General features: G+C 31.6%; 1 protein-coding gene across 1 annotated transcript; it reads left to right on the forward strand.

Moving 5' to 3' along the window:
* Window positions 1-760: 760 nt before the first annotated feature.
* LOC134725554 (uncharacterized) lies at window positions 761-21,733 on the forward strand. Its single transcript, XM_063589473.1, has 4 exons — window positions 761-832; window positions 16,098-16,417; window positions 19,029-19,253; window positions 19,773-21,733. Exons 2-4 carry the CDS (start codon window positions 16,192-16,194, stop codon window positions 20,006-20,008), a joined length of 687 nt encoding a protein of 228 aa, XP_063445543.1. The 5' UTR covers window positions 761-832; window positions 16,098-16,191; the 3' UTR covers window positions 20,009-21,733.
* Window positions 21,734-22,259: the final 526 nt, after the last annotated feature.

Consider the following 22,259-nt stretch of genomic DNA (forward strand, 5'->3'; position numbering starts at 1 on the left):
AATTGGAGCAACCATAGAGTCAAATAACTTAAATCCAAGATTTATATCTCTAGTTCCAAGTTTACACATACAATGTTTTATCATGTTCAGAGCCTTTTCACACTGCATTCGTAATGTTTTGCAACAGTAAGTCCATTTCAGTCTATTGGAAAAATATATTCCTAAATATCTATAATAACTGACAACTTTTAAAGGTTCATTATTGAAGTACCACTTCTCGTTTTTAGATAATTTACCTCCATTTTTAAATACAACAATATTTGATTTGTCCATGTTTATAGTCATATTCCACTTTTCGCAATACTTTTCTAAATTGTTTAATCTTCTCTGTAGATCAATTGGTGTATCGGCTATAAGTGCAAGATCGTCTGCAAAGAGTAGTAGCATAACGTTATGAAAGTTCTCATGTATAAAGATGCCATTTCCACCACTGTTCTCAATTTCAGTTGCAAGTTCATTTATATACATTGCAAATAACCAAGGAAAACAATGAAACAACTCTCACGTACCTTGAGAATACCCCTCAAACAGTATAACACACTTGAGATGAGAATTTTTGACCTTTTTCCAGACCATTGAATTTGGAAGGACTAAACTTCCGGTTTACTTAGGAAGTTAATAAAACTGTGCAATCCCATTGGTCACATTTATCTGGTTTCTGGTAACTAGTATAAATAAACAGGTAACCAGATGAATTCAACCAATCAGATTGCTGTGTTATATAAACTTCCTAAGTAAACCGGAAGTTTAGTCCTTCCAAATTCAATGGTCTGGAAAAAGGTCAAAAATTCTCATCTCAAGTGTGTTATACTGTTTGAGGGGTATTCTCAAGGTACGTGAGAGTTGTTTCATTGTAAAGATAAATCAATTAGCGAAAGACTGGTGTACTTTCATTCGTGAAAGGGGCAAGGGAAAGTAATAAAATATTGGTTGAAGCGAACACATTGAAAATTCCCGTTAGCTACCTTGTGTTTTTTTTGTACTGGTATGGATATGTAAACCCCATATTGACAGAAACAAGTGCCTGTGTTATTATCACTTGAAACACGTGGAATTAGTGGGAAAACTGTTAATTCTAAAAATGACGCTTCTTTCGCTTTGTGAACAAACCCATGCTCTGAATCCAATAAAATTTGTTTTCACATTCTTCAGAATAATGAATTTTATCAAATTATCATGCACTTAATATATTTCCTTAACTTTAAAACACTTTCAAACTATGGAACGCCATGACTGCCTTATGTTAATGATCAGCATTATATGCATATGTTTGCTCACACCATTATATCAAGGAATTGTATATTTAAATATACAATTCCTTGATTATATGCAGTGCTCACACCATTATATGCAGTGTTCTCAACATTATATGCAGTGCTCACAACATTATATTAAGTGCTCACAACATTATCAGTCTATAGAAGAAGCGTATCGATAAAAACTTTTCTTATATCACATAGCGATATTGTCTAATACCAATTGTAAATATGCAGACATTCCATGCGGAAAATGTTGTTTTCGGTAACAAAAAATTCAGAAAATACTAACTTTAAAACTTATTGTTCAAATATAAACAACTATTGAGTCTAAATATACATGCAGAAGTTAGTTAGAAGCTAAAGTTTATGTCCGTGTAAAATTTGAAGTGCTGTGTTTTTCTTATATACATAAACAATGCGATACTTTTAAAATATCAATGCGATACTTTTAAAATATCATAGCGGTGTTTTTGTTATATCATTATTAGTACCGATTAGTATTAATATTAGACTGTTGTATACATATCTTGACAATTTTACCTATTATGTCTGTTTTGTTCAAGCATCGTTGTAAATATGACAGAATTTGATGAGACTGTCATACACGTGAGAGGTGAAGTGCTATAATAGCAGGTTCAATCCACCATTTTCAAAATTTGAAAATGCCAGTACCGAGTCAGAAATATGACAGTTGTTATCCATTCGTTTGTTTTATCATTTGATTTAACCATTTGATAAGGGACTTTCTGATTTGAATTTTCCTTAGAGTTAAGTATTTTTATTTTTTTTTACTTCTTAGTAGTATTGTATGTAAATAAGCAGTTTTAAGACCATTGCTTAAATTCAAATTGTTTTTGGTAACATCTTACAAATTTCTCAATTGGTTTTGGAAGCAAATCTAATCAAATAAGAGTTTAATAAACAATGCCGTTATCAAATAATCAAATAGCTAAGTATCAAAATGATTGACCTGTACTTTTGAATCTCCTTTTTTTTTTACAAATTAGACCGTTGGTTTTCCTGTTTGAATGGTTTAACACTAGCAATGTTCTTGTTCCTATATAGCGTGGTGTTCGCTGTGAGCCAAGGCTCCGTGTTTAAGGACCTACTTTGATCTATAATGGTTTACTTCAAACAAATTATTACTTTGATGAAAAGTTGTCTCATTCGAACTCATGCACCATCTTCTTATATCTATAAATCTTTAAAATTTCCCCTAATAAATAACTTCTTTCCAGTCCTCCAACTGAACGATCTAAATTTATGAATATAGAAAAGATATATAGACATTTCTAACGTCAAAAGACATTTACATCTTATTTATTTGTGTTCTAAAAAATTTTTTTAGTACTCATTGAAGAAATGAATTTATAACAAGCGATACGGATTGTTATTTTGCACTAAAAAAAGTTCGCGTATCTATACGATCGGTTACTAGCCAAAAACGAAAGTCAAATCTCTGTGGCAACAATACATCGGAATACCTCACGGTCATCGCGATGTAAAAGAGCGTCCACGCGGCGAGCTGCTTATGTTCATAGAGATATCGATTTACCAACGGGGAAAAGTCTTTGATATCCAAAAAGAACTGTCTTCCTTCTCAATATCTTTTTCTATGTTAATAATAAATACATTTTCTGTTGGACAAGATTTTTGATTTTCGTTGTATCTGAAGTTGTCCAATTTATAGTCTGAGGCTACTCAGTTGGTATCTTCAAAGAGCGGGACATCAGCATTTGTACATTTTAATTTGTTTAGATTATTGATTTTACCATTTGAATATTCATTGTAATTTGGAGCTGTATTGGATTGGATTGTTTGAATGAATGTTTCTTTTAAGTAATGATATTTTTTTGTCTATTTCGATATAACCAAGGTGGGTAGACTATAGCAGTGTGACCAGTAAATTAGAATCTAATAGGTCGGTAGACGTATTTGCAACCGCTTTTAAATTCCGCCATTGCATCATCACTTCAAATAGAATTATAAAAAAGAAGATGTGGTAAGATTGCCAATAAAACTGTCCACAAGAGACCAAAATAACGCAGATATTAACAACTATAGGTCGCCGTACGGCCTTCAACAATGAGCAAAGCCCATACCGCATAGTCAGCTATAAAAGGCCCCGATAAGACAATGTAAAACAATTCAAACGAGAAAATAACGGCCTTATTTATATAAAAGAAAAATGAACGAAAAACAAATATGTAACACATAAACAAACGACAACCACTGAATTACAGGTTCCTGACTTGGGACAGGCACATACATAAATGATGTGGCGGGGTTGAACATGTTAGTTAGTCGGTTAAACCATGTGATTGAAAACAATAGACTGAACAGGTTGTTGACACTTTCAACTATCAATAGGGCCAAGCAACATTTTCGGCGGCGTTTTGCATTTGCGCCGATCTGCATTTCATTTGCGCCGATTTTTTCTTTCATTTGCACCGATTTTCTTTTTCATTTGCGCCGATTTTTTTACAGGTAAATTACAGGTAACTATATATAATAAGATGTAGTATGAGTGACAATTCGACAGCTCTTCACCCCAGTCTTTAAAAAGACCTACTAAATATATCTCCAGACTTTTTTCTTATCCGTATCTGTAGTTCTTTAGCCTCGGTCTTTCGGTCAACTGCCACATGGTTATGTTCTTTATGTGTTTTGACAATAGTCTTCCGATCAGAATTCGTTGTGTAACTGGCTTTACACGATTTTGGTGGTACGTCGGTAAGATATGTTATTTTTTAGGACAATCGCCCTCCGATATGTATGGTCGTCGATGATAAAAGAATTGACTCTTCGGCTCGTTTCAGTTTGCAATATGTCCATCGTTTTACAACGAAGTTTAAGAACAATATGAATAAAAATAAACTTAAAAATGGTTTACTTTTAATTACTTGGATGTAGAGTTGTCTCATTGGCACTCATACCACATCTTCCTATATCTATTAAACATAAGTGAACAATGTTGATAACCAATATACCCGCAAATTATAGTACATGTAAAAGTATAAACTTACCTGTAAATCCAAATAGGAGAAATTATAAAATCGGCGCAAATGAAAAAATGAAATCGGCGCAAATGAAAGAATGGAAATTTTCAAAATCGGCGCAAATGTCATACGCCCCATTTTCGGAATGATAAGTTCATGTAAGCGTTAATTGTGTTACAGTTACGAAATTTTAGTGATGTTGATCCTAAAACATTGAACCGGTCATGATCTAAGTTTGTGAATTATGTTTGCAGTTTTCTTGACATGCATTGTGACCGTGTCATCGTATTAATTCTATATTAGAAAACTATAGCAGTTTTATTAGAAAAGTATCGCATTCATAAATTTTTTATATTAAAAAATCATCGCTATGATATAAGACAAATATCGCATTTATATTTTAAAATATAGCAGTTTCGTTGACTTATAGGTGATTTTGGCGTAGCAAACAATTGAATTCATCTCAATTGCATTCCACTGAATTTGCTACATGATTTTTATAGAATGTGTACATCTACAAATGATGAATCGTGCATTTATGTTTTATTAATTCAATAATTCAATTTTCTCGTTTAAATACACCTTGCTTGTTATTACATAAAATAACTCATGAAAATTATAAACCAGACGTATGTTGTGTTAAATATTACCCTGTTTTAAGAAAAGAGTCATTACTTTATACCGAGAAATCTGCCTTTCTTCGTACAAATGCTAACATTCGTCTGAAATTTCCCACAATGCAACTCGTTGATATAAGACAATATCGCTCGTTGATATAAGAAAAGCTTTTATCGAATCGCTTCTTTCATAGACTGATTATATAAAGTGCTCACAACATTATATTCACAACATTATATTAAGTGCTCACAACATTATATTAAGTGCTCACAACATTATATTAAGTGCTCACAACATTATATTAAGTGCTCACAACATTATACGCAGTGGTCCAAACATTATATGCAGTGGTCACAACATTATATGAAGTGGTCACAATATTATACGTTTTTTGTTGATGAAGGTGATGATTGGTGATGGTGATCATAATGTTTGATGTATGATGATATTGATGTATGATGAGATCATTCGGTAAATTTCGTTTTTTTAGCGGAAGTTACCGAATCCATAATTGGTAATGCCCAGTTAACAATTAAAGTCATGTTATCATTAAGGCAGTATATAATATTTAAAACTAATTGAAATAAGTAAGAAAAAAACGAAACTGAGAGGTAAATGAATGAACTAGTTCTGTTCGTCGTAAGAAATGCGAATGGCAAAATGTAAGTTACATGATAAAAATGTTATTTAATATAATATCGAAGGAAAATTTATATGATATATTCCTCGAGTTCATTTCCTACTGAAGAACTTTAGCAAGGTGCAACTTTATAGTCCGTACTCAGTTTTAAAAGGCTTAATTACCTTTAAATAAAATAGTCAGCTTTCTATAATACCTAAGTGCCATATTACGCTAGCTTATATATGTCACGATAGAGTCATTTTTGGCATCGATTTTCAGAATTTGGCATTTTTATATGAATAAGTATCTAACAGATATGAACAATGCAGTTTAAAGCATTTCATTGTAGGTGTTTAACATAACTTTACATCAATTATTCCAATTTTTTTACAAGCTTTTTAACAGTATAACACGCCAAGTAGTTTGTCTTCTAAATATGATCAGCAGTCTTATATAGAGATATAAACTTTCATAAGAAAAATTTACCCTTTCAAAACCCATTTTCATTTAAAGTTATCATTTCTTATGAAAACCAAGTTTGTGGGGGTGAGTTAAACGTTTACTACGTTTGTTCGTGAGTCTGCACAGTTAATATATAAAAAAAAAGTTGTATGCTTGCCAATGAAACAACTTTCCACAAGAGAAAAAATGACACCACATAAAATTAACAATTAAACGGCCACAGTACGGCCTTCAACAATGCATGCAACAATGAGCAAATCCCAAACCGCATAGTCAGCTATAGAAGGCCCCGAAATGATAAACGTAAAACATTCCTAATTTAAGTACAACAAAAGATCGAAAAACGAACATGTATATAACACATTAACAAACGACAACCACTGAAATAAAGGCTCCTCCTGACGTGGGACAGACATATATATACAGAATGTGGCAAGTTTTAACATGTTAGCGGGAGATACCAACCCTCCCTCTAACCTGTGACAGTGGCGTAACAGATCAGTAAAAAAATATTCTCCAAAATATACCAGGGCCAGGACCTGACAGTTTTTAGCAGTGTACAAATGAAAATCGTCCGGAAAACTGCGCTTGTTGTCATTTTGAGGGATCATGCAACATTTCACCTATTACCCATAAATAACATAGGCTCTCAATTACTAAAAAAAGTTCTAAAATAAAATTTCAAATCAGAGTAAATATTAAAAAAAAAATCTCATCAAAATTTTCCCCTTTATACTGTACTGGAAAAAAGTTGCATATGAAACGGATGAAGACGTATTCTGACAGAATTACAAATACCGGTCCTCCCTTTTGTGTATACATATGAGAAAACATTTCAAAGTTATTGATTTAATTCAAATCCATCACACATACGGTACACATTGTAGTCCGAAAAAATAAAGGACTTCATTCCTATCAATCACCTTTTTAATTGTTTACCAGTATATTTCTTTTAGTTTTGGGTAAAATTGTAAAGGAAATAATACTATCAAGACGTCCTTCCATAAATCTTTTCTTTTCTGTTCTGACTTTGAAGAAATTCGCTTAACCGAAATGGTGCATGGACATATTTTGTTTCATATTATAAGAATTATTTTCAATATTACCGGTATTAAACTTGATTATCGACACATGAAAGTTTGTCAGCATTGTCAATCTTTTTAATGTTAAAGTACCAATAGTTCGGTCACTACTCAATTAAGTTTGTCGATAACGTAGCTAATTTTGACGGTAAAAAAACTTCAATTCGATCACTTCTCTGTTACGGGCTGTAAATAATCGGTAATTTCTGTATTTTATAAGTATCCTTAAAAAATATGCATTTTTTATTCAGAAATAACTCATATTTATCAAATGCTCATGAATTGAGGAAAATACATCATTTTTGGCTGCATGTTTATCAAAATTAAAAAAAAATCCTCTATTTACAGTTTTATAAAATTTGGGTCACATAATCTCCCTGCAAAATGAAAGAAATTGCTGTTTTGAAAAATAGGGGTCCATGAACTCGTTTTCAAATCAAATCAGTTTGAATGATAAAAATCAGTCGAAAAATGCATCTTTTCCCGATATGTCACAGTTTGACGTCGCGAAAATAGCTGTCAATCGAGGCGAAGGGATTTAGTATTTTAACGCCCGAATCGGACAATCGGACAAAAACAAAACAAAATGTCGTTTAAAACATGACGGAAAAATTTACAGGAGTTTTTGAATAGATACGAATATTTCGTTCTTTGTGTGTGTGTGCATGTGTATTACATATTAAATGAAAACACATTAATTGTTACTTTAACACGTTAAAACGTCAAGGAAAAGTCCCGTTATCTCCATGCACAAGTTTCTCTATAGATACATGTAGCACCACAGGCCAACATTTATCACCATCTGACATCATTTCACTAATCTACATATCTGTTTTAAGTGGTTTATTAGATCAAATTAATAGAAATCAACAGGCCATTAACTTTTTCACACCCTTTAATACGCTATTATGGCGGCTATATAAAGAGTAAACAATTATCAATTATACCGAAAGCGGGTGCGCTTTTCATTTATTTATATTTCTTGAAAGACGAAATGAAATGACTGTGTTTTGCACAAAATTTATAATATATAGATATGATGTATTTTTTTTATTGATTAATCTCCTTTTATTCCCATGTAGCCCATCGTTTTATACCTTAAATTGAATTAAAAAAAATTGAAACGAATCAAGAACATCGTAAAGTTTGCCAAGGTTTACATGTAGCAGGAATTGAAATTTTCTTCAAATGTTTTTTGCAATTCTATTTTCGAAAACAACGGAATTTAAATGCCTTAATCTGATACAGGGAAATTCTAACTTTTTTGTAAGTCTACATATCCATATAAATGTACAATCTAAATTTGAATTATACATTACTTTATTACGAAAGGGGGGGGATTGGTGTATATATATATATATATATAAACGAGTCTAAATTGAAAACTACGTTCAAACCTATGATTGCGTTGGATAAAAACCGCAATTTTTATACGTGTGCATGTCAAACAAATTTCGTTGTAGAAGGGTCTAAAAACAGCACACACAACATTTTCCAAAAGACCAAAAAAGTGAAAAAGTATATTCAAACAAAACGCATTTGACTATATATATATACATTGTTTTAACTTTAAATAATAATTTATGTATATGTATGCTCTTTTCGGTTCTTTTCGGTCCTTTTCGGTTCTTTTTGGTCCTTTTCGGTTATTTTCGGTTATTTTCTTTAAATCGTCGCTCTTTTCTGTAAATCGTTGGACCGCATTTTTGGGTTTTGTAATTGCAAACATTGAATATACGCATCATATATATCTGTATTCTCAATTATTTTGACAAGGTATAGAGAAATGCATATGTACAATATTTACAATATATACAATATTTGATAAATACAATTAGTTCAAGACATGTTACAAAAATTATTAACAGCGGTGGCCTCACACTAGAAAAAGCATGGGTGTTCACACAGATTTATTTATAATTTTGATAAATGTGCAGAGCTTAATCAGCTTTAAAAAAAAAATTATGACATTAATAATTTATACTTTAAAATATTTGGTTTTGTTTATAATTATATTTTTGTATGTAATTTTTCTCTCCTGTGCAAAAAAATGGCATAAATACTTTATAAAATACAGCTTTTGGTGATTCTTCTAATAGTAAGTGCCAGTTTTGTTCAAATTGATCTTTAAGGTTTCTACTAGCTGTAAGACGAAGCCAATTTAAATTATTAAAAGTTTGAGAATTTCAAATGTATGTTAAGCCACAATCATTGAAAATATTTTTTATGTTATCTAAGGGACCGGTCAATATTTCTTGATGCAAGGGACCGGTGCAAAAAGAAAATTGTCTGAAATAATTCTCTTGATCCCATGGTTACTGGTAGAATAAAAATGTGCTTGTCCCATGCACTTTACCTAGTAAAAAAGTGTTTGTCCCATGTTAAAGCACAAAAACATGATCAAAGTTGTGGCTACCTTTCATGCTACAATGTATTTGGATAGCTGTAAAATAATGCTACTATGTGTGAACTGTATCTATATTGCTGTTATAAAGTAAACAAAACAATACATAAGCATATTTGATTGCCAACACAGGAGCCCAAACAGATGACAATATTTTATTGACTAAAATAAATGATACTTGCAATATTAAACAATTAACATGTATGAAGTGTATGGTACAATACATTTTTTCAAAAAAAAATGCAGCTGACTGTTCTAAATTAACAGTGGGTACATTTTCCAAAAATATTTTTACAAAAATATGATTTTTTTTCTGCTTAGAATTAAAAAAAAAATCATCCATTATTTGAATATATAGTCATATATCCACCAGAAGTTAACATCTCGAGACAGTTAAATTTTCAAATTTAAAACGTTAGGAATGTGAAAATAGAATCAAAATTAAAGAGGTGAACATCTCTAACTTCCACTCACAACAATATTGTATTTTAAACATTTTTTTTGAAGTGGGAAAAAGGAAAATTTACTATCTCAACATATATGCAGCTTGATTGGTTATATTATATTTATATCTGGGCCATTTAGAGCTTGTTGTGTGTGGGTTCCAGATTTGTTGTGACCTTTGAATGAATATTCCAATCATTTCTTTTGGTAGTATGCTACTGTATTTGTAAATTTCCACAAAAAATCTTTTTGTACAGCCAGTATGTATTATAAAAAAAAAGATTTTTCATTCTACAATGTCTGCAGAATTTGCATAATCATGATAATAACATTTATAATTAAGGTAGTTCAGGGGTTCATCACTGACCATCATTTCTTAGCATGTTAGATTTTTTTCTTATTTAAGGAATTATGGCCTCATGCTCAAAATCAAACAGAAACATTAAAACAATTCATTTTGTTTAATTATAGTTGCACTTTTAATTGCATGGCCATTTTCAAAATTTCTGTTTTCATCCAAGGGAGATAATTTGTAAAGAAAGTACATGGAAATCACTCATTTTGTCAATTTTGTCAAAAAGTATGACTGTTGACACATTTCTTTTTATTGAAACTTCTAAAGCATATGAAATGGAGATTTTCACAAATTTTCAGAATTTTCACTATAAAAAGACCAAAAAATCACACTTTTCAAAGAACTTTTTTGAAAAACAAGCATTGCTAGATGTTCATGATGTTCATGATGTTATTTTTGTTTGTTAAGATTAATCAATTTTTTTTTTCCTATACAGACATTGTTGCTAAAAAAATATTGTCCCATGCTTGCCAATAATGAAAAAACGTTGAGTCCCATTCCTGTAAACACTGCAAAAACTGCTTGTCCCATTAGTTTGCACCGGTCCCATGCATCAAGAAATTTTGACCGGTCCCTAACCATAAAAATGTATCTCCATTTACATATGACAATTGAAAACATAAATTATAGACAATTTTGGACAATTTTGACTCCTTTCAAGAATTTTACCCCAGAATGATATCAAATTATTTTTTATGTCAATTTTCTAGAGGATATCTTCCAAGTTCGCCATATATTATATACGATGGTGTAGAAGATTTTAAATGTAAAAGCAATTTCGATGATTTCGTTATTGCTAAAAAAACATACTTCGCACCCGTACAATAAAATAGGCTTTATCATTTTATCGAATAATTCTAGTTGCGTTTTGATTGCAATGCCGTGATTTCTGCCTAATTTTAGAACCTCATAGAAAGCCTTCGTAGTTTTGTTAGCTATGGACTGTTTCGCTCTCTTAAAATTCCCACTTCTAGCTAAGTCTATCCCTAGATAATTAAAACTATTCACTATTTCTAATTCTGTTCCGTTTAAATTGAAATTAAGGTTTCTTGGAAGTGTTCCTTTAGAAAAAACCATGATTTTACTTTTATCAGCATTCACTTTAAGTTTCCATAAAGTACAATAATCTTGAGATGAGTCAAGTTGCCTTTGGAGATCTGCAGCTGAATCTGCCATTAGCACAGTATCATCAGCATATAAAATTACAAATAATTTCAAATAGATTCAAGATTCAATATTTTATTAAAGTCTCACCACATACAATTACATATATTTACACAATAAAATATTCATACAGGTACATAAAACATACATGTATAACAACAAACTTTAAATTCACATTGTATGTGCCAATTTTAAAAGATTTATGAGAGACTGTATAATCAATACTATTAAAAAACAATAAGATATTGTACATATTATATATAATATATATTTGCTTATGAATATCAGGGGCGTAGCTAGGAAGAAATGATGTGCAAGCAACTACCGCCGAGCGGAGCGAGGCGAAAATTTTTTGGGACCCTTTTATGCAGGAAAATGTTTTTTTTTCGGTTTTCGGTCATAGGACGGTTGATAGAGGAGCTTCATGTAGATAGAACTTATAAACAATTTATGAATGTAAAATTCATAAAGCTGCTGAATAGAGTAAATCATGGTTAATTGAAAACATAAACTACACATTTTTCTAATACAGAATTTACTCGAAATTGTCAAAAATCTGCTCTATTTATTTGTCGGCAATATTCACACTATCCCGATGCATATGCAGTAATGCTAGCGATGATAACCTGTCATTGTTCATTGGTGATGGTACATTTGATTTAAACAGACGTAGTACATTGATAGATCTTCACGGTAGCACTCGCGAGATGTTATTAACCAGTGTACGTGTTCGCCATCGAGCGACCTCCCAATTGAATTCGTCAAAATTACATACCAGGTCAGTTTCGTATGTCTCTGACAATGTTGAGATTTGTTCGTTTGTTATTTTTCCTACAACAGGAGGAAGAAGATACGACACAAAGAAGCGATTTTCTGATAATGCCAGACGCGACTCCACTCTCCTGTTCCATTATCATAGGCATTCCATTTTCATATGGTCTATAAACGCAAAATATAATGAGACTTTCCAAAACTGTTTTGGCGTGTTTGCAGGATGAGTTGCTCTGTTAGTCCGTCGAACACATCGCCATGGCATAATTTCAACGATATCGAAGGGTTCTGATAAATCTCAGGCCGATTGATACATCTCATTCCAAACAGATAAACCGTACTCTGTAAAATGTGCTCCGAAACTACATGTGTTAGACTGCGTATAACAAATTCAAATCTTGTAAAAGATACAATTTACACTGTCCGATTTCGTCATGCATGATCTTCAATAAAACTTCTATTCTGAAACCAAATGCCGTTATTTAATGACATTTCATAAATTAAAAAAGTGACAACATGTGTGTTTCCTTTAAAATTTGATTTGTAATTTTTTAATTTTGCAATATTTTTTTTTGCATGCCGAACCGATGTGCACGCAACTGCGTGTTGGCGTATAGGGAGCTACGCGCCTGAATATCATTAAAATACAGCATAATCAATTATATAAAAAAAATCATTCCTTCTGATTAAAATGCTATAGCAGGTTCTTGCGACACTTTCATCATCTGATAAAATGTTAAAATCCACATTAAAATTTGCAACTTCTTAAAACAATATGTGTCTAAGATCCTCATATAGTGGACATTTCAATAAAACATGTAGTTCATTTTCAATACTATTATTACAATAAAAACATGTTCTTTCGTGTATTTCTTTTCTATCATATCTACCCGTTTCTATTCTAAGGGGAGAAACTCCACATCTAAACTTAGCAAATGAACTTCTAAATTTAAGTGGCATTTTATATTTTAAGTATGGTTCAGTACAATAATAATATTTAAATAACTTATAAGTTCTTTATTTATTACCTTGAGCATACGCAGATACTCTATTACTCCATTCTATTTTATATTTATCAAACATTATTGTTTCTAATTAGGTCTTTCCACTTTTCGTGGAAAGACATTTTGTTTTTCTTCTTCTGATTTTTTTTTTCTTTTTTTTTCTTTTTTTTTCTGCCGTCTGAGATGCTTTTTTGTTTTACAACATATCGAATGAATTTTTGGCCAGTGATGTTGTACAGTAATGGGGGTTTCAAAACTCACCCTGTGTGACCAAACACTTATTCTTATAGGAGTTATCTCCCCGCGTCCCCTTTTTCTTGTTATCGCTATATCTCTCAACCGTAAAATATGTTAAGAAACTGTTTTCACCAAATTGTTCATCTACTCTTAAGAATGATTTGGTTTTATTTGACTGCAGTGATCGGAAGACATCTTATGGGATTTATTTCCCTTTGAAAATTTAAGATAGGCGATATGTTGGAGAAATTCATACGTTATAAGTCGTAGAGGCCTACAGTCTTTTGATATGAAGTCCTTGGTCCATTTGAAGGAAATTGAGATCAAGGTCAAAGGTCAAGGTCATGTCCAAATTTTTTCTTGTTATCGTTATTCCAAAGAAACTGTAACAGTTAATGATATGAAGTGTTTGCCAAATAACTGTTTACAATAAGGCGCAACTTCAACCTATTTAAGTCGAAGTGTTTTGGTTAACCCTTAAAGGAGTTTTCTCCCCTTATGTATTTGAAATCCGTATTTCTCCACAACCACACAAGTGATTGACCTCGGGTCTTTCGATATGAGTTCCCTGACCTATAACCTTGAAATTGAGGTCAGGGTTGCAGTTCAAGGTCATATTCAAAATTTTGAATTTTGCTTGCAATCTATATTCAAAAGAAACTGTAACAGATAATGATATGATGTGTTTTCCAAATAACTGTTTACGATAAGGCACAACTTCAACCCATTTGAGTCCAAGTGTTTTGGTCAACCCTTATAGGAGTTTTCTCCCCTTTTGTATTTGAAATCGGTATTTCTCCACAACCATAGAAGTGATTGACCTGGGGTCTTTTGATTTGAGATCACTGACATATGACGTTGAAATTGAGGTCAAGCTCAAAGGTCAATTTGACTTCTTGATTTTGACCTTTGCTAAAAATTCTTTCTTGTTCATTATAAAACAATTAAGTCTTCTGCATATACCTATTAATCTTATTGTTTTATATCAGTTTGAGATCCCAAATTACAACAACAAGGAGTGACATTTTCTAACATCGTTTTTTAAATTTCATTCTTATTATCGAGGTGGAAAGACCTTCAATTGTTCTCTGAAGAATTGGTTTTTAATTGTACAATAATACTCTTATTTAATACATTAGTTTCATAGTTACAGTAATTATCAAAATTATGATTTTTAAACATATCTATGACTCTATGGCTCCAATTCTTAATTCTACCTCTAGCTTTTTTTAATTAACCAAATATGTATTAAGTTTGATTTCAATATCTTTAGATATCGTTTGCAGACCATTTAAGTTACAGTTTGATAAATATGACTCGAGGTCGTTCATAAATAAGGCGAAAAGAAATGGAGATAAATTTTCCGCTTGGCGTTCCCCGTTTCTACACGGGAAATAATCTGACTTACAATCATTATAAGAAATATAATACTTTGTACCATTATACATATCTACAATTATATTATACATGTTACCATTCATATTATTCACTAGCAACTTGAACCATAGTCCATCCCGCCAAACTTTGTCGAAAGCTTTTTCAAAATCAATAAAAGAGCAAAAAAAAATTTTCTTTCTGTTTTTTAGAATTTCAAAAAAGTTAAAAATTATAAACAAATTATCGGTTGTTGAAAAGCCGCTGCGAAATCCACATTGATTTTCGTTTAAGATAAGAAATTCGTCTGAAAACTCAGTTAATCGCTCACTCAAAATTGCAGTAAAGAGTTTCCCGAGGCAACTCAGAATTGTGATTGGTCTATAATTTTTTGGGTCCATTTTGTCACCTTTGTTTTTGAAAACCTGCTACAAAGATGATAATAAGTAGTTGTTCTATGAATATATTTTCTGTTGACTTGATATACTCATTTACAATCAAATCTTCCCCTGGGGACTTATTGTTTTTTTTATTTTTTTAATACATTTAATTTCGTCTTTTGAAATGTTTCTATTTATACTTTCGTTCAGACGATTAATATCGTTCGGGTCAATATATGGTATGTTACGCCTCATTCATTAAAACAGACTTAATCTTGACATAAGCAATTATACCAACAAAAAAGTATGAATTAAGGAAATTAAAATTCGTATAAAAATAAAGAGACGTGGCCTATGATACAGCTTTCCACCAATGTTCAAATGAAGTGTATGAAAGCAATTATAAGCAGCCGTTCGGCCTTCAATAATGAGAAAACCCCCATACCGTATGGTCGGCTATAAAAGGCCCCGACATGCAAAATATGAAACAATTCAAACGAGAAAAAACTAACAGCCTAATTTATAACAAAATGGTTTACGAAAAACGAATATGACAGACATGAACCAACGACAGGCTCCAAACATATTTGTTCGTTTATCTTTCATTATTTCCTCTCCAGTTTTTTTTAAATAACTTGAATGTCAGTCCCTATATGTTAAAATTACTTCCGCCAAAATAGTAAGACTATCCCAATCGTAAGTAAATATTTACAGAAGCAATTAATTTAATAAATTACCTGACTAACCCTTCTTCAGGTTGTGATGTCAGAAATTAGAAGCACGGAAATAAAAACATGAAAGTAAAAGACGAGCAAAATAGTAATGTTACTGGGAGAGAGTCCATTAAATTCTTGGTAAATGTGCATGTTTGTGTATCTGGCGTGGTAGTTGTAATGATTAGTGTTTTATTGTTTAATCAAAGTAGGTGGACTAACTTGTTTAAAACAGAGCTCAAGAGGACGTTCATTCTCATAACAACTGCATTCAAAGTCGAAGTACCTTAAACACAAACAAAGATGAATACTCTTACTATCATTGCATTCACTGTCATCATTATTCCCGTATGCTCAACTAATATTTGTGATGGGTCAAAGAAAGTACACTGGAAAAGGGATCCATCAGACTGCGGTGTGTTTTATTTGTGTTTTGGGACTTTACAGCATAAATATAAGTGTGAGAAAGATCAAGTTTATGAAGAAGAAACAAAGACATGTGTAGAAAAAGGCTCTGACCATGACAAATGTAAGTAATTAGGATCACTATCCGTTTAGCAAGATTTTTTTAATTTATAATATAGTTTTCTCTAAATTTTGTGCTACTTTCAAATTTCCTGAGCGGTGTGAGAAAATGACATTCCTCGTCACTAGTGAATTATATGTTCACAGCAAATGATTGGTCGAAATTTAATTATAATGTTAAATTTTCTTTATTTCTTCTGAATTTCCTATTGTGACATTATGAAAAAAGGCGACCATGCCTGATGGCGTCACATATTATAACGAACAAAACTTTCTGCAAATGTTTGAAAAGGAAGGATAAAAATTATAACAGAAACAGATTTCAACACTATAACTCGTGTATTACGATATTTCTCCACTCTCAACATTTTAATCTTAATTATTTTAAAAAGCTCGACAAGCCTCGCGCTTTAATTATCAAAATTATACTCTCTCCTGTGGAGAAATATCGTAATACACTTGTTGCAGTTTTGAATCTATATATCATATGACATACCTAAGAAACACATAACTACCGGTGTGATATATCACTATAATTCACTAGATGTTCGTTTAAGCAAATATCATTAACCGACAATAAATCAAAGAGTAAAACTGAAAATGTCTTTCATCTTTTCTTGTATGTTTCTTTGAATAGCAGCTTTCTTGAGTTATTATCAAAAACTGAAAATAAAAGTTTTAAGTATTAATTTTCATCGAATTTAAATGCTTTTTTTTTAATTGACGGGACGTATTATGGTATACAAATGTCCGGCGTCCGTCTGTCCGTCTGTCTGTCTGTCTGTTCGTCTCTCCGGCGTCCACATGTCGCACCGTAACTTGAGAACCGCTTATCCAAATTTCATGAAACTTAAGATAGTTTTTTCTTATGATGGTGAAGCGATCTGTATATTTTTTTTGTGAAAATAGGATTTAAACTTTTTGAGTGATGGGACTTTAGAACTAAAAAGGGGGGGGGGGTATTTTTCACATGTCGCGCTGTATCTCAAAAACGATTTCTGATTATTGCTTTAAACTTCACACACTTCTTAATTATATTAATCCAAAGATCTGTATACTTTTTGGTGACGATTCAAAATTTAATTTTAGAGTTATTGAGTTTTTTGTAAAAAAAAAAGGGGGGGGGTCACATGTCGAGCCATATCTCATAAACGATTTAAGATTTTTGCTTTAAACTTAACACACTTCTTAGTTATATTACTCTAAAGATCTGTATAATTTTTGGTGATGATGATGATTTAAAATTTTATTTAACAGTTATTGTGAGTTTTTTGTAAAAAAATCCTGGGAGTTATATCAAGTAGACACTGTTTTTATTTGAAATTCAAATGTCGTTTTTTTGACATTTTTGTCTTCAATCACTGCATGTAAAACATGTGTAGATCGATTGGACAAATATATATATAAGGCAAATGCATTGTACGGAAGCGTATTAGCGCCACACATTTTTTTTTCTTCCTATGTTTGCGTTACAACGCAAACCTTAAACCTTTGCGTTATAACGCAAACCTTTGCGATATAACGCAAACATTTGCGTTAAACGCAAACCTTTGCGATATAACGCAAATGCTAATGCAATTATTTTGTAACAACTGTTCTGATTGGATAACAGCAAGCGTAAAATTCTCTATCTCCTTGTCTGTAACTAACCTTTTACCTTTTGCGTTATAACGCAAACAACACAAACCTTTGCGTTATAACGCAAATATCTTGATTTCAATTATTCACTAAGTTTTGTATATTTGTCCATCTGTCATTCATTTCGTATATATGGAAGTATATTTATATTCGGTTATAGCTATATTAGCAGGGTTGATTTTTTTCTTAGGTATAACCTCAATTTACTCAATTTTCTTTGTAATATATATACTAGTAGCAACAGAGGAAGAAAAATAAAAAAAATATGTGTGGCGCTAATACGCTTCCGTAGCATTGCCTTCTGTCCTTAGTTTTATTTCTGTTGTTTGACTTAAGCAAAAATTGCTCTTGAAATGTAGTGTCTTAATGGAATCCCATCTAATAACATGATTGGTGCTTTTATTGCTCCAGATGCGCGTTTCAACGGCATTTTATGTCTCTTTGGTGATGATCGAACCCGAAATAATAAAAAAAAATAAAAAACCTAATACAGTATTGAGAGATGATCTAAAGTATAGCAAAAGCAGGACAATGAATCAGAGCTTTTCATATATTCCTTAATTTTATATCATTTTCGAAGTTTTATAACAGTAAATTTCAATCAAAACAATATCCATCTGTTCATGCCAGTACAGGAGTTGCTGAGTTGAATATTTTCGATATTTGAATTAAGAGTAATAAATCTACTTTGTAAATAAAAAGTAAAAATGTGAGAAACAGCATTAGTATTTCTTTCAGCTGTGAAATCAACGACCGTATTTTATTGCAACAAATGTCATAAAACGATAATGAATATTGACAATATGAAGTAGAGGACTGTTCAAGAACCTATTAATACACAAAAAGCCAAATTAGTGCATGCTCTGAACAACCGAGATCTTTCGATAATATATTATGCGCTTGGTATGTTTTTGTTTCTTTAAACTGTAGTAAAACTTTAAACTGAAAGCGTTTATTCTCTTTATAATTTTATGTAGGTTCCAAGAAGTCAGATCTGCCAATCAATGCTTCACCAGTCGCCATCTGTGAACAATCTAACTCTGTTTTTTTAACTTATGAAGAAAGTTGTTCTAAATATATCGATTGCACAACGCAAAGTGTGGAAGAATGTCCGTACCCTCTATTGTTTGATGAAAACATCAGCCGATGTGTTCAACCTGAAAAAGCAAATTGTGGGTCAAGAATACTTTACAAAGATCCATGTAAGTGTTTGTATTTTTATTAGTTTGTACTTTTCATAAGATGACCCCCAGAAAGTGATTCTTTTGTAATGTCAAATCATTCGTCTATAACTATTGTATAAGCTGATGATAACGATGTCTACTAGTTTTTGCAAAAGATAAGAGGTCATCTCGGCGGTGTCCTTGTTTAAAGAAAAATACTTGATTAATTTATATTTAAATGTACGTTTGATTTCCGTGTATATAATACTGCAACATGAATTTTACACAATTAAGAGGGTTCTCCAAGCAACCGATGAATGATGCAACTATAATAAAAACGAAGATAGAAATATTTGATAAAATATCTAAATGAGACGACAGATCATGCCTGCACCAGCAGATAAGCAATTATATTCCAAATCAAACAGTTTTCATGACTGTAGACAGTATGCTCTAACAATACACTAGACACAAAAAAAAACTGCGTATTTCAATTAAGAAAAGTTATATCAAAGAATTTTGTAAAGAGTTCACGCTATATTTTTTACTATTTTGCAGGCGACTATGATGAAAATCAATGCAGATCTGCACAAGGATGTGTACCTTGTTATGTGAGATATCCGAGTTGTAAAGGATTACCAAATGGATTAAATCCGTGGACAGGCAGAGAAGGCTCACCATATTTTGCCGTTTGTAAGAATGAAAGAGTCGTATACAATGACATGTGCGATTTTGAAAATAAAAAGGAAATTTTCAACCCCGAAAAATTATTCTGTGAATCTATGTATAAGTAAAATTCTAGTTAAAATGAACAACTGATCTTTAAATGTTTTTTTTTCTTTCTCACTTGTATTTATAAACAAATTAGCCAATTGTAAAACAAATGAGGATCATGAAAGTAGGTTAAATTGAACTGAACACAAAAAATAAAGTTAAATACAAATGACTCGTATATGTACATGTATGCAGTCGTATTAAGTACCAGGGACCATGTCACCGAAGCTGTCCTATGACTAGATCATGCCTTATAGTGATCTTAGGACACGACTTAGTCTAAAGTCAGGTTTTCAAAAGTCTCCTTAGAAAAGATATTTCCTAAATTTAGTCCCTAAGTAGGATATATGCATAGGTGTCGTAGGATAGTGCTAAAAGTTGCAATGTCTCAGATCGAAATAAAAACAACAAATTTGGCATTCAGTCAGTCTTTGAAGAATTGATCTCTGTGTAAATACTATGTAATGTATTGTCCTGAATATTATTCGTTCCCACATTCGATAGCTTGCTGAATAAAACTATCCGGCTTATGCTTCGGCAAGCAATACATTCAATAACAAAAATTCTAACAATCCTGCCTATTTTCTATCTTAATCTTAAAACTTCTATGAAAAATTAGAAACATGTTTGCACTTGACTAAATTGTACAATAATAATTGAATTGTGGAAAACATCTGAATTGTGCGATTTTACACGGCCTAGCCAATCTTTTTTTCAAAGCCATCAGACTCACGTGAAAGCAATATCGAACCTGACAAAAGGTAAACCAATTGAATCGAGAAAAAAGTATCGACCTAATGTATGCTTAAATAATAGACCTAAAACCATCAGTGCACTCAACAGTCAACAGCAAATTCTGTAGTACTTGCTCATGACTTCTGACAGGCACATAAATGAAAGTCGCAGGCTAAAGTACTTTTCTGAGTGATTTACCTATGTATCTAATCCGGGACAGAAGTGTAACATCAATAGATAAATTCAAGAACCAAAAATTTACGGTAAAATTCAATTGGAATGGACATGACTTATAAGATCCACCCAGTACAACTCTGAAAACACGAAACACCGGACTATGAGTATTTGATGTTAATAAAGCTAGTTCAAACTTCACTAACAAATCTTGTTTTAACGAACTTTGATATCGATCAGTATTTAATTTAATTCTTAAATTCCAATTTTTACATCATGGAAAAACGTTGATGACGTGATGGTCACATGACAAAATAATATATGAGCTGATAGAAAAAAAAACTTAAAGCTAATCGGAAGACGTGTTACATCCCATATTTAATTACATTTTTGTATAAGTGTTTAAACAACATAAAAAGTATGAAAATTGATTTAAATGTTATTTAACATGGAATTGGTCATGTTTTATCATTTTTTTGTTGTGCAATTATTTTCAAATCTAGCTATGTCTTCTTAAATCTAGAGGTGATTTTTATCAAGATGGGCATGTTTCAAATTAACCCAAGTGTATTTCTAAAATCAAGCTATATATATGTTTAACATCAATTTAGTGATTTTCCCTCTTTTATTTTTGGCCAATAATTATTAGTTGTCTTTTTTTTGCAATCTGAGTGTGTAATTTTTGTTCACTTCTTTATCTTTTTTAAGCGTGTGTGAGTGAAACCTGTTATATTTATATGCACAACTGTTCACACAACTGATATTACTGTTACAAACGTATTACGAAAAAAATGTTGAACATCGTGTGCTCGTGTGCTCCTTAACGGAGAAAGTAATTAAATATTTATGCTGCATATTTTTGTACTTTTGTATACTCCCATTCCAAACTTATTCACGTATAAGCAACTAGAGTGTTGTATGCCAGAAACCAAATGTTATGAAACTTACACAAAATTCTTATCACCCAAAAACACAGATGGAGTTCGATATTGGTGGCGTCACTTTTACCGTTCTAGAAATATGCTCCTTTACAAATGGAAAAAAAATAGATAACTTTTTCATTTCCGTTGTCTAACTTAAGCAAGCCTCACTCAAATTTTATGGAACTTATACACAATGCTTATTACCAAAAAACACAGATCAAGTTTGTATTTTAGTGGCGTCTGACTCACTTTAACAGGCTAGAACTATATGCCCCTTTACAAATGGAAAAATAGCTGAATTTTTCATTTCCGTTCTCTAACTTAATGATTCCTTAATTAGCCTCACACAAATATCATGGAACTTATACACAATGCTTATTACCGCAAAACACAGATCAAGTTTGGATTGTGTTGGCTTCAAACTCATTTTAACACGCGC

Source organism: Mytilus trossulus, chromosome 1 (assembly GCF_036588685.1).
Source record: "Mytilus trossulus isolate FHL-02 chromosome 1, PNRI_Mtr1.1.1.hap1, whole genome shotgun sequence".
Classification (NCBI taxonomy): Eukaryota; Metazoa; Mollusca; class Bivalvia; order Mytilida; family Mytilidae; genus Mytilus; species Mytilus trossulus.

Coding starts and splice junctions, on each gene's coding strand:
- LOC134725554 (XM_063589473.1), top strand. CDS start 16,192: ATGAATACTCTTACTATCATTGCATTCACTGTCATCATTATTCCCGTA. Junction 16,418..19,028: donor AGGCTCTGACCATGACAAAT/GTAAGTAATTAG, acceptor AATTTTATGTAG/GTTCCAAGAAGTCAGATCTG. Junction 19,254..19,772: donor AATACTTTACAAAGATCCAT/GTAAGTGTTTGT, acceptor ACTATTTTGCAG/GCGACTATGATGAAAATCAA.